This window comes from Typha angustifolia, chromosome 5 (genome assembly GCF_048772165.1).
Source record: "Typha angustifolia cultivar Huaian chromosome 5, ASM4877216v1, whole genome shotgun sequence".
Classification (NCBI taxonomy): domain Eukaryota; kingdom Viridiplantae; phylum Streptophyta; class Magnoliopsida; order Poales; family Typhaceae; genus Typha; species Typha angustifolia.
The window spans coordinates 4,616,471-4,630,966 of record NC_133243.1 but is presented as its reverse complement, the minus strand read 5'-3'; the positions used below and the strand labels follow the sequence as shown (position 1 = coordinate 4,630,966).

Below are 14,496 nucleotides of genomic sequence, written 5' to 3'. Positions count from 1 at the left end.
AGTACAAAAGGTTAAATAATACAAAAGGTTAAATAATAACAAGTTACAGGATCTATGGAGCAGTTAAACGAGCAGGAATTCTACAGTGCTCAGACACTATTCCAATGCATGTCATTTGTAGAGAACAAGATATGTAAAGGAAAATGAAAGCTTTTTCAAGTTGGATAAGTAATTCATATGTGGTGACTGTGATATCGCCAAATCTGTTCTCTTGAAATTCTTCATTTCATCATTTATGTTACTAGAATAGGAGACCATATCATCATACTATAAATGTGTCTATTTGTGAATGAAAATCATGATACCTCAAACCAATCCTGTTCAATATCCCTTTCCACAAAATACAATTAATCTAAATATATATGAGTAAGAAGACTCCTTTATTACAGCTTGTGGCCTTACTAGTTGACAGACTAATCAACAAGTTAACTTTGACAGACTTTAAAAACATGTTTACTGTGACCACTACTGCAGTTGAATCTCCTGTAGGATATGAGATATATCATGCATACAGCGTTAAAACATTTGTATGACAATTAATGTCTTGTATAAGCATTTGAAATCAAAGACTAATTAACTACAGAAGCTGCAATCTCCTGTAGGATATGAGATATATCATGCATACAGCCTTAAAACATTTATATCACATTAATGTCTTGTATAAGCATTTGAAATCAAAGCCTTATTGACTACAGAAGCTGCAAAAGTATCTGCGGGAAAAGGTTTTGGGGGAGTGTCCATGCCCTATCGGCAGATAATCATTCCAACACACTGCATGTCGCATAACCTGATGTGCATTTTAACATCTTAATACCATGCCTGTCATCATGTACCACCTGTCATACAGCACTTAAATCGATACTTTAAAACAAGGATTAGCTAAATAACTCATTTTTGTCATTCCATAAGCCATCACACTCAGTAGGACAAGTTTGTAGAATTTCTAGATAGATTTGATGTCTATGATCTGTTGTTATAGGATAAACCTTTTCCTTCTAAGCCCTTGCAAAGCACAAGTTATCCCCCTTCACTTTCTTTATTTCAACATGGTAGAGCTCCAGTCCAACAATTAATCAACATTAGATATCACCTCACTTAATATGATCCTCTTTGACTGCAAAAGTCTTGAAGAACTCTATTAGTGCGCACAAAGTGACTGTTGGACATCTTCTCTCACAGGCAGTTCACAAAAAGAAATCTTGGTGGCACCTTCCATTATCCAGCTGTGTGCTGGAATTTAACCAATAAGCTGCTAATGCTCGGAGAACAGTGTCCTACTAGTTATGATGGAGTCACACAAATGAGTATTCTAAGATATCTTATGAAGTAACCATCCTCTATACCTAGACAATTGCTATGCATTACAGAAAGAATGAAAGTAGGGAAGGCTCCAGAAGGACAAATCATTTGTCACAAATCTATATCAATATTCTAAATAATATAATTTTCAAAAGTCAAAAGCATGTCAAACACATAAAATTTAAAAGCAACTCTCTAGGGATAAGCACAAGTATTGTCAAATGAAGATATAAAGATAAACCAACACAAGCACTTCCACAACATGCAAACAAATTATGTCTGAAAAATCGTAACGGGAATGGGGGCAGAAATATCTAGCATACCCAAGTTGTGAGTATTTCTGAGGCAGCATCGATCCAATTTTATCAGTGAACTACAAAGACCAACCAATTCTGTGAGCAGCTAAAGTAATTTGCTGCACCATTTAATATGTAAAGGAAACTAAATGTTTTGCACATCTAACCTGAAGAACAGGGCGATAAACTGATGCCGCAAGATAAATCCCTTGATCTGGTAGTACAGCTGTAGTTCCATACCCTTCCTGTTGTACATTTGGACCCCTTCGCCATCCTTGGCCAGCAGCTTAAAGGCAAAAAAAGGTCATGCAATTAAATTTCAGAAATGTGAAGATTATGACAGAAGTGACAGAACCAACAGCTAATGCAAGAAGGTCTTAAAGATGCTGACAATAGAGCAAAAAAAAGCAACTGTTAACTGGAGTAAACAACTTTTTACTGAGCTACATATAATGTTCAGACAATCTGGTTAAAGCCGTTCCTATTTATGAAAAAGCCATTCTGAAAATTTGGTAAAAGATATTAAGATTTATCCAGTTGAAACATGCAAAATATATGTATTGCAAGAAGGTCCACTAGTTGCCCTTTGGAATGACTAACCATTCTTCTGAACTATTTATAAGTTTATTCTCTCTTTTTAGCATTACAAGAAGCATTCAAGTTAATGGAAGTCATAACTCATAACATTGTTTGAGGGAGTAACTTAGAATTAGAAAGTGAAACGGCAGTGTAAGATGAGCTCCAACAAGGTGAATACTGTGATACCACTCAAGATTTTGGCGTACTATAGGTTGACTCTTATGTGGATCAATAATATGTATGCCATCAAAAGTGCAGTACCTCTGACTGTAGTTTGAATTTTGGTTTTAGGACCTCAGAGAAGACTCAAAAGTTTCCAGTAGATGGGGTCAATTGGGTGACAGTGGTAATCTTCTCTTTTGAGATAAAGATCCATTAGAAACAAATTTCTGATTGATCAATTAAAGTAAGGAACTTAGTAAACAACCCCTTGCTTAGACACAAAGAAAAAGAGAGAAGCCTGTGAAAGATTTAGATGCTGAGCATGTCAATGCAAATTAATCTCTCAGGAAGAGATAGGAAAAGCTGAACAAGGCATTAAATCAGACTACTTCAAAGATATCTTTCAAATGCCTCCAATCAATGCATCATTCGATAAAATTTACTTTATATTCTATAATATAACACATTTCTTTTGTATGAATTAGATCCCAAATAACCTTAATTATCAAGTTCATTGGTATGTTTTTGCATCTCTTGATGCTGATTAACAGAGAATCTATGTTATAATCAGTAAGTTTTCACATCTCTTAGTAATGATTGACAGATAGGATCTCTTCAGATGTCCTATCACTCACATTACAAAGCTAATACAATTGGTGCCATCCACTTTACATCCAATTTATGCATAGGTAAGGAATCTCCAAGAAGGCCATTTTCTGTTCCACCAGGCACATTCTATTTTGGATGTCACGAATGGTTTCTAAATATCTTTCTCTGAGATTTGGAACCAGTTGAAACACCCCACTGGCCTTCTGCCTCCCAACTACCCTTCATGTTTTCTCCTTGTCCTCTCCCTATTTCTTCCTTTAACTTCCCCTCTTGTGTTTCTCCTCCCTCTCTCCCTCACTCCCCCTCATTGTACTTCTTTCCAATTAATAAAAGTATAAAACTTAACTAGGCCTAGCCCACTTTCAATCAGAAAAGAGTATCAAGAAAGCAAGGTCTTAATAACCACTGTATCTCATAGAGAAGAGAAACCTCCTTTCATTAAAAAAGTTACCACAAAAAGACATCATTGCACATGCAAATCTCTGATCTTCAATGGAAAAGAGTTGGCATGTTGCATAAACTTTTTCTTCCAAAGGTTCAACCAATATTCAGCATCAGTCTTTCTTAGATGAAAACTTCCTCAATGATTAAAGATCCATCAGTTCCCTCTAGTTTCTGGTATAGAACAACAATCATCATCTTTGACTTTACAAGGTTTTGCATTATAAAGTGAATCAAATTCCTGATCCTCAAAAATAACTCAGCTGCACTATTGAAAATCATGTGTAGCAACTAGCAACATTTTGCTTTCAACTTGATCTGACAGTTTACCAACCATCAGTCTTAATTATAGAAAAGTCACCACCAATATGGAAGTTCCTTTATTTTCTTAAGCCAGCATGAATCTGTATTGAAGATGGAAGCAGCTAACATATTTCTTGCTAAAAGGCTTTTTAAGTACTGTGAGATAATTGCTGCAAGCGAACAATGCAGATCTTTCACAAGCTGTCCCAGGCTAGTTTTCACTAGCCAGACCATATTCCACTACTTTTTTTTTTCTTTTCAATATGATGTTAGTAAGCCTCGAAAAAAGCCTACATGCTTTAGTACACAACAAAGGGAACAAAGGCTTCAATTCAGTAAGACTAAAGCTTCTTATCATTTGCTGACAACTAACCAACTAAAATCACTCACTATTAAAGAGCAAGTGAGCTTGCATAGACTCCAGGTAGTGATTAAGAATTCCTGTCAGGTAGAATGACCTAGCTCCATCTTTCGACTTCCAGATATTTCTAGTCACCTATACATCTGTCGAATAACATTAGTTATTGGCCATGGTCACAGTGGTAAGTTAAGTTTGAAAGGATAGGGATTGGGAGGGCTCAAGTCTATTCAAATTCAACATACTGTTACTTTTTACTAAATTGACACAGACTAGGCACTCGTAAGTCTCTTCATATACTTCCTTAAGAGGTTCAGAAGCGTATAATGACTGAAACCCAATTAAGCATAGCTGAGGTAGAGAGAAAAAAAGAACGATACTATAAGAGAGCTGGGTCTTGCCATCTATTCAGGCAACAAACAAATTCAATAAGATAAAGGCCTCTAGTGCATTAGAACAATGACAAACAAATGCTATAGCCCTTCAAACTCGGATTATTATAGATCTATGTATAGTTTTTCAGGCTTGTAACTCATGATTCATAAATCATACCTTCATTTGGCATAGAAACAGCTGCATCTGTAAAGCGAAAAGCAAAAGAAAGGCCTTCAGATCCATCCCTGTAACAAAACAATAATCAACACTAGAAAAATAATTTGCAAGGAAATGCTAAAGAATAAACTTGATTAGAAAGCAGATGTATAACAATGGAATCCTGGGGTGTCAAGACATAGTTGCAAATGTGCAATACTACCACCATAAGAGGCGTTTGTCAAAACATCATATGAAAGAGAAATAGGAACTTCTATTGCAAATGAAGACCTCTCTTTTTGAAATCTGGAAACAGTTTTGACTAAAGATTTACAACTACAAGTTGGCAATGGACAAACATATAAGGACAAAATTACTAATGCTTAGAAACTAACACACTCCAGAATCCAGCTATTTGATCCCATTATCTTACAATTTAAGCTTAATGCAACCTTTTTAATCCTATTCATCTTCATCAAAGTGTTTTTCCACCATTTCATTTCCTCACCTACCAAGCGAAACTAAAACAAATCAGAATTTTAATTCAAAAGGAAAAAATAACAAAACTTAATTGATTTAAAAAAAAATGAATCAACAATTGTCATGCCACAGCCAATGTTGGCAAGTAATCTGCATGCCATGGAAGTTACCATGTTAGGTGTTGCCACAGAAGACCATGCTCATGCCACAGCAGCAACACAGCCATTGGCATGGTTCAAACTTCAAAGTCTTGAAGAGAGAAAGAGGAAGAGGGAGAAGGACAGACATAAGTCATCATCACCAATCAAAGAGAGAGGGATCCAGAGTGGAGCATCATCAAACAAAGCAAGGGTGAGAGGAGCAAGCATCCGTGAGAGAAGAGCAAGAGAAGGAGAAAAGACATTGCCGACCAAAGCAAGAGAGGCACTGATAGTGACAGAAGGATGGTAGAGACACTGCCAAATACTGTATTGGATCCCCTCTCAGAACATATGAGAAATTAGAGAGAACCAAGTGAAAGGAAGTTGTTACCACATCCATTCAGAGAGCCGAATTTCAAGGTAGGAGAGGAGAGTCACTAAAAATAAATTATGCTTCAATCAAATGACCATATTAATATCTTAAGTTGGATTTTCTTACGAGTCTTTAGTGTCCTCTCTGATATGTCTAAGGTTCTCAGTTCCCACAACATAACTTGTTTATGTAGTTTGTGTCCCACTTTGAATTACTTTTAGGGCAAAGAGGAAAGAGTATACTACCATTTTCATAATTCTATACATATATCAAAAACACTTACTCTACTCTGATTTACAAATAGGAGAAGTAATGTTTCTTACTTGATGGATGTGTAAAATGACCACGTAAAATTTTGAATCACATTTAAAGGAAATGTAATACCTAGATTAACGATGGCCATGCTATGGTGGCACAACACCTGCCAGGAGTAGCGTGAGGTAAAATGGATAGTAGTGATCCGAAATGGATTCCTTAGAATAGTAAACCTAAAATATTCAGTGATGCTTTTATTTATCATGTGACAAACATGATATATCCGTGGAGTCTATTTTTTTTAACTTCCTATTTTTATCAATTATCATCAATCAACTTTAGTCATTTTCTTAACAAACATAGCATGTCATGTGGAGTCCATTCTTTTTAACTTTTTTCTATTTTTATCAATCGTCATTAATTAACTTTAGGTGTCATGAGATGCACTCACAAAATGATATAAATGCATTATAATCATTACTATCGTATCAATCACAACCACTGCCACAACACCCATATTATAATCTATGTTTATAATTTGCATATGCTTATGGTGTGCTTGTACGAGTGCCGATCGTTCCTGTGGATGTTTAATATCCATATCATATAATAGAAGAATTGTAAAATTCATATTTGTATGAAGACTATGTGAGACGTTACAATGAGCAATACTATCAATGGATGAGATTTTAAAATTATCAATAATATTTAACGCAACATTCTCGTATAATTCTTGTGCTGACAAATAAAGTCTTTGATCCTTTTCGTCATTCTACGATCAACTAGATATTAAGTTTAATTATTAAACTATTATCACTTAATATTATGTGTTGAATGATAATACGTGTTCAATCATATTATATGGAGTGTTTAATTACATTATGGAATGTTTAATCATTAATACTAGTTTTTTAATAAATGTGTGTTGAATTTCTATTTGATTATGCTATATTTTTAATAAAATAGGTCATCTATAATAATAATCTAAAATAAAGACTCTAATGTAGGTTTTAATATATAAATTCAAACTAGAAACTAAAGAATGACGTGTCGAAGACCCAAAAACTTTCTAAATATCTTGATTTTTTTTTTAAATATATTAAAGGTGTGCTGGCGACACGTCAGAGCGTGCTGATAGTCATGTGGCATGGGCGTGCCTTCGACACGACCGTCATTGAGCTAGATAACAATGAATGATATCATTGTCAACATTAATATCCTATGACTAAGTTCATCTAAGAACAACAAAGTTATAAATGTGATTAATGCCAACGTAGCATTAAATACACATTTATCATATACTTCTTAGAAAAAGGGGAAAAAAAGACCACTTAGTTACATTAGGTAATGGAAATGCTACGGGTCTTTTACCACCAGCTTATAACCTTGACTGGTTCCAAGATAACTCTAAATAAGAGAAATGATGAAATAACTCCACTTTCTTAGTCTAAATAATTCATCCTAGTATAAAGAAACAAACAATCCTCATTGGCTATTCCTTTCAAAAAATTAAGTTGTTTGGAACAACTATAAGAATAAAGTAGTGCGTCAAGCTTATTACTCTTGTATGCCAGCAGATTATTTCTAAAACGCAATACAGTCCAGTTATCCACAGCACCTACAAAATAATTGTTCCTTCACATAATATTACCTTGATTTTCTTCCTTAAATTTCATTGTGCCTGAGATTTACAGGTCAATAATTAAAAAGAAAGTGCATCAAACGGTTTAAATAACTTACACAACTTGAGGATTAAGAATATGACACAATATATATTGAACATAAGGGATGAGAGACAATAGACATGTACTATATGTTTGATGAGATATTAACCTCTTTTCCTTCACAGGGGCCTTGTTTGCAAGTCTAGCTGTCTGGACAGCTGCATCTGCAGTAGCAGCTTCTGGAGTTGCTCGTAAGATTTCACATATGAGTTGTTGGCACTCACTCTGTTCACATGGAGAAAGCAAAGAAAATGAAGATGAATTATGGAATATCTCCTTTAAACAAATTTCAGATATGTAATAGTATTCAGCGATTCAGTATGTAGTGAAGACAAGACAAATAAATAACCTCTAGAATGGCATTTAGGATAACTGATCTGCAGTTTACCTGTATAACAGTCAGAGAGAAGGCCATACCGAAGCCTCCATTAACTTGAGAAGATTCAGAATCTGGGTTCCAGCTTAAGTCACCTGTTGTGGACTTTGGTGTGTTTATACTGTCGCTTTGTGAGGCTGACTTTGATTCCAGGAGCTCCCCAACAATAATATGATTTTCTGGCCATATCGGAGTAACCAGGTAAATCAAGCTGAGCTAGCATATCACCTTTTCCTAGAAAACCAAGGCAAATAACACATAGGAAAAAGATTACTCACCAAGAATATGGACAATAGAATCTAATACTGAGCTAAGAAGTTCGCTAGCTGCACATTGTGCTTTTCCCATGGGTGTCATCGCCGGTGAGATGGGACTAACAGCTAGCTGAATTCCCGTAAAGGATGACCCGTTCTTAGTTTTCTGTTTCAACAATTGGTAGCTCTCTGGGAGCCCTTTCAACGAATATATTTCTGAAATAGCTGTTTTGGGAGCTTGACCAAGGCGTGATCTTGATATGCTCCGTTCTGCATATGATTTTATCTTTGAAGTAATAATTTCATGGACAGTAGGACGCAGTCGTTGGCTGTCAACATGAGAATAGTTATATTATGGACAGAAAAATCACAAGTATCTGGAAACAGAGTCAATAAATTCATATTCCAATCATCTAGCTGAACAATTTTTTGAGGAGATTATTTTAGACATTCAGATAACAAAACTCAAAATCTGAATCAATTATATGATAATAGTAAAAATCCGACTTTCTAAATATTCTATTTTTCGCATGAAAGAGAAGCACAACTATTCCAGAAGACTCGGACAGCACAATTTTTGCAAACATCCAACAAAATTATTCGTCTTTTTTAAGACTTTTACACTTCTTAATTCATAATTGTGAGTTTCTCTCAGTGCGAAAATAAGTTGAGATTCTGGAATAGAAACAACCTTGATGCACCACTTTCGGAGTTGCTTAGTTGATGCCTAGTTATTTGTCACTTTGTTAGTTTGGGCTTAGCCTAGTCAGGTCAATGGACCTAGTTATTGTGTTGCTTCGCTACGTTGGGTTGAGTCCTAGTTGCTTGTTTAGCCTTGTAGCTCTTCCTATCTTTAGCTCTCTTTATATACAGCTGTAGAGAAGCAGATATGGGCAGTGAATAATATTCTCTCTCTCCCTCCCTCCCTCCCTCCCTCTGTGTGTGTGTGTGTGTGTGTGTGGCTAAACCCTGGAATGCCCCTCCTCCTCCTTGTGTTGTCAGCCTACCACAAGAATGGAACACCTCACCTTAACAAAGGTGTATCAAGCCTCTACAATAATAGGGTAAGACTACTTACATCTCCTCCGGAGACGCCAAATAGGGCCTTCTTTTTTTTAAAGCAATTTAAATAAAAATATATACTAATATACTACTAAAATCAAAGTATTTATTCATTAGGTGTCTCCATTGGGATAAGACCTCATCAATTTGCCATATTATTCCCAACCAATCCATCTTCTTACCCTCACCCCTTCTCTCTCCTCTCTCAAAAACGTCTCCTCCCTCCTCTCCCAGCTCATGATAATTGAAGAGCACTAATGAGATAGTGAAAGTGGAGGCAGTGTCATCGCTCAAGGGAGGGGGAAGGAGAGGGTTTTGAGGTAGGAGAGAAGGTTGAGGCAAAAAGAGAGAGGAGAGGGTGGAGGGAAAGATGGATAAGGGGAATAAGATGATAAGTTAGCATAATGACATGGCAAGTGTTGATGAGATGCTAATAGAAATACCTACATTAATAAATACTTTGATTCTAACATTATATTAGTATATATTTTAATCATGGCCATGCCGACGACATACCGGCACTTGGCACGCGCACGGCACCCCTCTTAGCAACTTCATTGCTTGCCATCAACCTCACAGTAACCTAGTCTTCGAGCTTACCATCCTTGTTTGCTGTCGACCTCTTCATCGCTATTTGCTGTCATCTTCATCACTCACTAAGCTTGAGGCACCGCTCGCACCCATCGGGTGCCCTAGCCTGAGGAGGAAGAAAGGGTCAGCGAGTCAAGCCAGGTCAGGTTGAATAAAAACTTAGATCTGCAACTTAAGTTTTTATTCAATCCAACCCAACCCACTAATATTTTCTTCCTCCTCAAGCTAGGGCATCCAACAAGTGCAAGCAATGCCTCGAGTTCAGGGAGTGACAAGGACAACAACAAGCTGCGACGATGAGGTCGACGACGAGTAGGAATGATGAGGTCGACGATGGGCGACGAAAGGTGAAGGTAGGTAGTCTCCCTCATCTTTTTCTTTCCTCTCTTGCAACGCAGCCAATAAGTACCACGGCACGTTTCATGCCAGTCAATAGTCGGCACAGGCCATCCCTGTGGCACAGCCATCGTTGATATATTCATGAAACCGCTATTAAATCAGGAAAAAGGTCCCAAAAGGCAAAAGCTTTATGCACTTGGATTACCTCTTTTAGAGTTTATCTGATTCCAAATGAAAGGTTGATAAAGCAAAGTCTTTATATTAAACTACTACTCAAAATCCAGATGATCCAACAAAAGTTTTAAGTACCACCCAGAAAAGTGCATGTTGGGCAAAGGGGCAGCACATCCCACCTGCATGAGATTTCAAAATGGAAATGGAACATCGGAGAAAGAAAGAGAAACAAAAGAATATAACCTGTTTTAACACCCTCGTCTCACTGAAACTGTTGATACCTCCACTAGCCGCTTTCTCTACTGGCAGCCAAAATTGTTTCAACCACTTGTAACAGCCTCCGCTACCCCAAGCCTAGCGGAGACTTGATAGTTTAATCATATCATCGTTTAAGTGACAATCCACTTAAAAGATTGTCACTCAAAGAGACGGTCAGATAATTCCCATACATTTCTAAACAATTTCAGTCAGGGCACCAGCCACAGGCAAGGGCAATGACAGCAGCAACAAGTAATGCCAATAGAGGTGACAGGTTAAAAGTTTCTCCTCCCTCTCTTTCTCCTCTCTTTTTACCACTCTCCACATGGACCACATCACGATCTTCATTTATATGGGGCTTGTGTTGGGTGGCAAATGCTAGAGGCATTATAATCCTTGACTCTAATTAACATGAAAGTTACCTACTAAATTCATTCATATGAATATAAGTTCTCTATTCTTCAAATTGGAAGTACTTCAAGTTCAAAAGATGATTTAAGACATAAATTTAGTTAAGACTACTAGAGCTTCATATACCTTATTCTCTAATCTCTTTTTAGTCCTTTCTGAAAATAGTTTTTTTCAGAGTTTTTACAAATGACAATGACCAGCCTGTCCCGCATACCTACGTCCTTGCTCTTTCTTCTCGTGATTCATGAACATATTATCCGCAACAAAAGTTTTGGAAAGATTGGAACTCATTTACAGAATTTATTTAACAGGTGACCAAGAAAGAAGCATTACAACCCTATTATGATATAAGAAACATAAAGTGATAAAACACAAATTAAGAAGAAAGAATACCATATTATAGCACCAGCAGCAGCAACTTTACCAAGCATGCATAAGCATTCTACTAATGTTCGCAAGTACTTAGCACTAAGTGGAGCATCAGTCTTCTTCATTGATTCCTACAGAAATGCATAACAAAAGAAAGTCGGATAATTTCATAAAAGAATTAGATTAGTTCAAAAGTCGGTTATTGAACTTACAAGGAATTCATCAGGTGTAGCATATGAAAGCCAAGAAGGAATTTCACGAGAAACACTTTTAAGATCCTTTATATGCCCCTCACCAGCAGGGCTTCGTGCACCATCAAAGGTACCACCTTCATGCATCTCTGAGCTACTCTCGTCATCATGACCATCAAATGAAGAACTGGAAAGAAATTCAGAATAACGCGAGCACTGATGGTCTTGGATGAATCGGTAAGAAATAAGATAATACCAGTGCAAGATCAGGAAAGGAACTATAGAAGCAATTTAGATTTTCCTCAGTTAGTCAAAAAATACTTTTCCTCTTGATGTTCAATATTATCAAGATAATTTAAAACACTGCAAATATTTTGAAGATTAAATAATACCTTCTCTTTGCTTTAACAACTACAATTAAAGGTGCTTCTTGCACCTTGAACAAAGGAAGCAAGTAAGTTCCACATGACAGACCACTCAGGGAAAAAATAACCATGTTTTCAGAAAATTCTCTATAAGGAACTAAGAGAAAGAGACATATGTTAATTAACAGCACTTATACTTTATTGATAAGGGAAAAGCCTCAGATCCTGCAACTCATCAAATCTCTTCTGGACAATATGATAACTTAACAGTTTCTTGGTGGTACTGAAAGTTATGAAAGATGATAGCAAGCTAGCAATAGATGCTAAGAATGTTGACATTGTCCATGTGATTAAAAGAACTTACATTTCATATTATCATCTCTTCGATAAGGATGGTCAAAAGATTTACTCTTAGTAAGTTAGTTCTTCATTGAATTTGGAGGTAAAGTTCGGTTTGCAACAACTCTCAACAACCAGTAGTTGGATATCATTATGGAGATTCTATTTGTGTTCAATGATTGTAGTGCCAATAGTACCAGATATATTGATCTTGGTTCGACATAGAACATATTGCCGACACGTGTCATGTCAAGCAGGTGTGTCATTGGCACTCTGAATAATCTTGACATGTCAAAAAAGTTGAAAAACTAGTCTTTAAACCTTTCTAGAGCCTTAAAATAGGTTTTAAGGGCTAATATAAAGTCCTTCAACAGTAGATGTTAGTGTAACATTATGCAATTAGATTCTAATCTCATCATTTTTCCCATTTTTTCTTGGATCTTCCAAGTAGGGTACAAATAACTTGAGGAAAAATAAAATTTCTGTCCAACTTCTAAAACTTGAAGTATAATCTATATAGATTAACAGCACAATACAAATAGGTATAAAAATGGATGAAAGAGAACCTAAATTAAGTTTGTTTAAAGTAAGATATGCTTTGTGAGTGCAACTACATGTAATGGCTAATTCATTGATAAAATCACTTATATTCGAGTTGTACAATCTAGATACACGTATATAGTCAAGACACTATTTATAGAAGATCAATTGTGCAAAGCAATTGAATATCAATTTAAAGATAAGCTAAATATGTCAAAGTGTTTAAAAGGATGAATAGTACGATGAATAATGTCGATGAACATTACTGATGAATAGTACAGATGAACAGTACTACTCCGCCAATCTGAGAATAGTGAATTTCAGAAGTGGTTTAGTACTTGGATTTTCCTATTCTAATTTACCTAGACTGAACCAGAGTAGAAAAAAAACTAGAGAAAGTGAAACTAGGATTTTGAGCTTTCCTTTTCTAAGTTTCCTAGTCCTAATAGGAGTTTCTCCTATTCCTAATAGGAGATGGTTCTCCACACCTATAAAAAGGAATTGGAGGCATACAAGAGACAATTCAAGAAGCTTCAAATTTATCATCTACGAGTTTTTGATACCCTCATGGAGCATACTTTCTACCAAAGTATGAGAAGAGTTACTACAATTAGCAGAGTGCTTGGAATTCATGATAAAAGAGGTCTTTCATTAACTTTTGGTTAAGCTCAGTATTTCCCCTTATATCAAAAAGTAGTCGGCATTCTACAAGCAACTTGTCGAGTTTACAAAGCTTTGCTTCTTGTAGTAAGCCCTTCATGTCTCCCTTCATTTGCTTGCCTCCTTCTAGCCCATCATGCCTCCTGACGTTAAGCTAACCACCACCAGCGACAACCGAAAGGTGAGCTAAAGGCGCAGGAGGCCCAGCATTCATGCCTCAGACTATGCCATTGGAGGAGTACTCTCATGCATTGCCTTCGCACATGGAGTCAAACCATGTTTGTTGGGGTCACGATTCGTGGTCAAGACGGAGAAAGTGGCTCTAGACGAAGCAGCTGAATCATTGCATTATCAACCTAGTTGAACTGAAAAACTAGGAGCTGAATCGTTGCATCATCAACCTAATTGAACTGAAAAACTAGGAGCTGAATCGTTGCATCATCAACCTAGTACAACACTTGTTCTAAGAGATTGATCCACATCTCGGCTGTGAACCAAATGGACACAGGAATAGTTCTTCGTATAGGAAATGTGAAAGAGGTTTACTTAAACACTCAAGCATCAATGTGTTGGGATGGGATGTACGTAAATCTTGATTCTATCTTAATGAAAAAATTGATCTGGTCCGGGTGGATTTGTAGTTTTTTTCTAATCATACTATTTGTCTTGTTTTCCTTTTCCTACTTGTATTTGGTTTTCCTAGTCCTACTAGGACTAGCGTTTTCTAGTTCGAGTATTCGATTTTCACTTTCGATTTCCAACTTGGTTTTAATTTTGACTTTGCATATCTATTTAAATCATAGCCGATCCCGATCCATGGCCTAAACCAGTCCAGTGATTGGTTTCGGGCAGGTATCGACCGGATCGGCCAATCCGGCCCGATACAGGCTCTCCCTCTCTCTTCTTTCACTCCATCTCTCTTCTCTCTCTAATTTTTTCCATTTCTTCTCTCACAGGTGCCCCATCTCTCTCATTTCTCTCTACTTTTCCTCTAGTGTCTCCCTCTCTCTTCTTCTT

The 14,496-nt window shown here is 36.5% G+C and overlaps 1 protein-coding gene across 1 annotated transcript in view; it reads right to left on the bottom strand.

Moving 5' to 3' along the window:
- The window catches only part of LOC140759987 (exocyst complex component SEC8), a 51,649-nt gene that overhangs the window by 24,871 nt on the left and 12,282 nt on the right, over positions 1 to 14,496 (bottom strand). Inside the window, exons 8-15 of the mRNA XM_073096739.1 lie at positions 11,597 to 11,762; positions 11,409 to 11,515; positions 8,205 to 8,509; positions 7,939 to 8,105; positions 7,660 to 7,775; positions 4,600 to 4,667; positions 1,763 to 1,881; positions 1,623 to 1,672 (exon numbers count right to left, since the gene is read on the bottom strand). Coding sequence (XP_072952840.1) covers positions 1,623 to 1,672; positions 1,763 to 1,881; positions 4,600 to 4,667; positions 7,660 to 7,775; positions 7,939 to 8,105; positions 8,205 to 8,509; positions 11,409 to 11,515; positions 11,597 to 11,762 — 1,098 coding nt within the window. The remainder of the gene's footprint in view (positions 1 to 1,622; positions 1,673 to 1,762; positions 1,882 to 4,599; positions 4,668 to 7,659; positions 7,776 to 7,938; positions 8,106 to 8,204; positions 8,510 to 11,408; positions 11,516 to 11,596; positions 11,763 to 14,496) is intronic.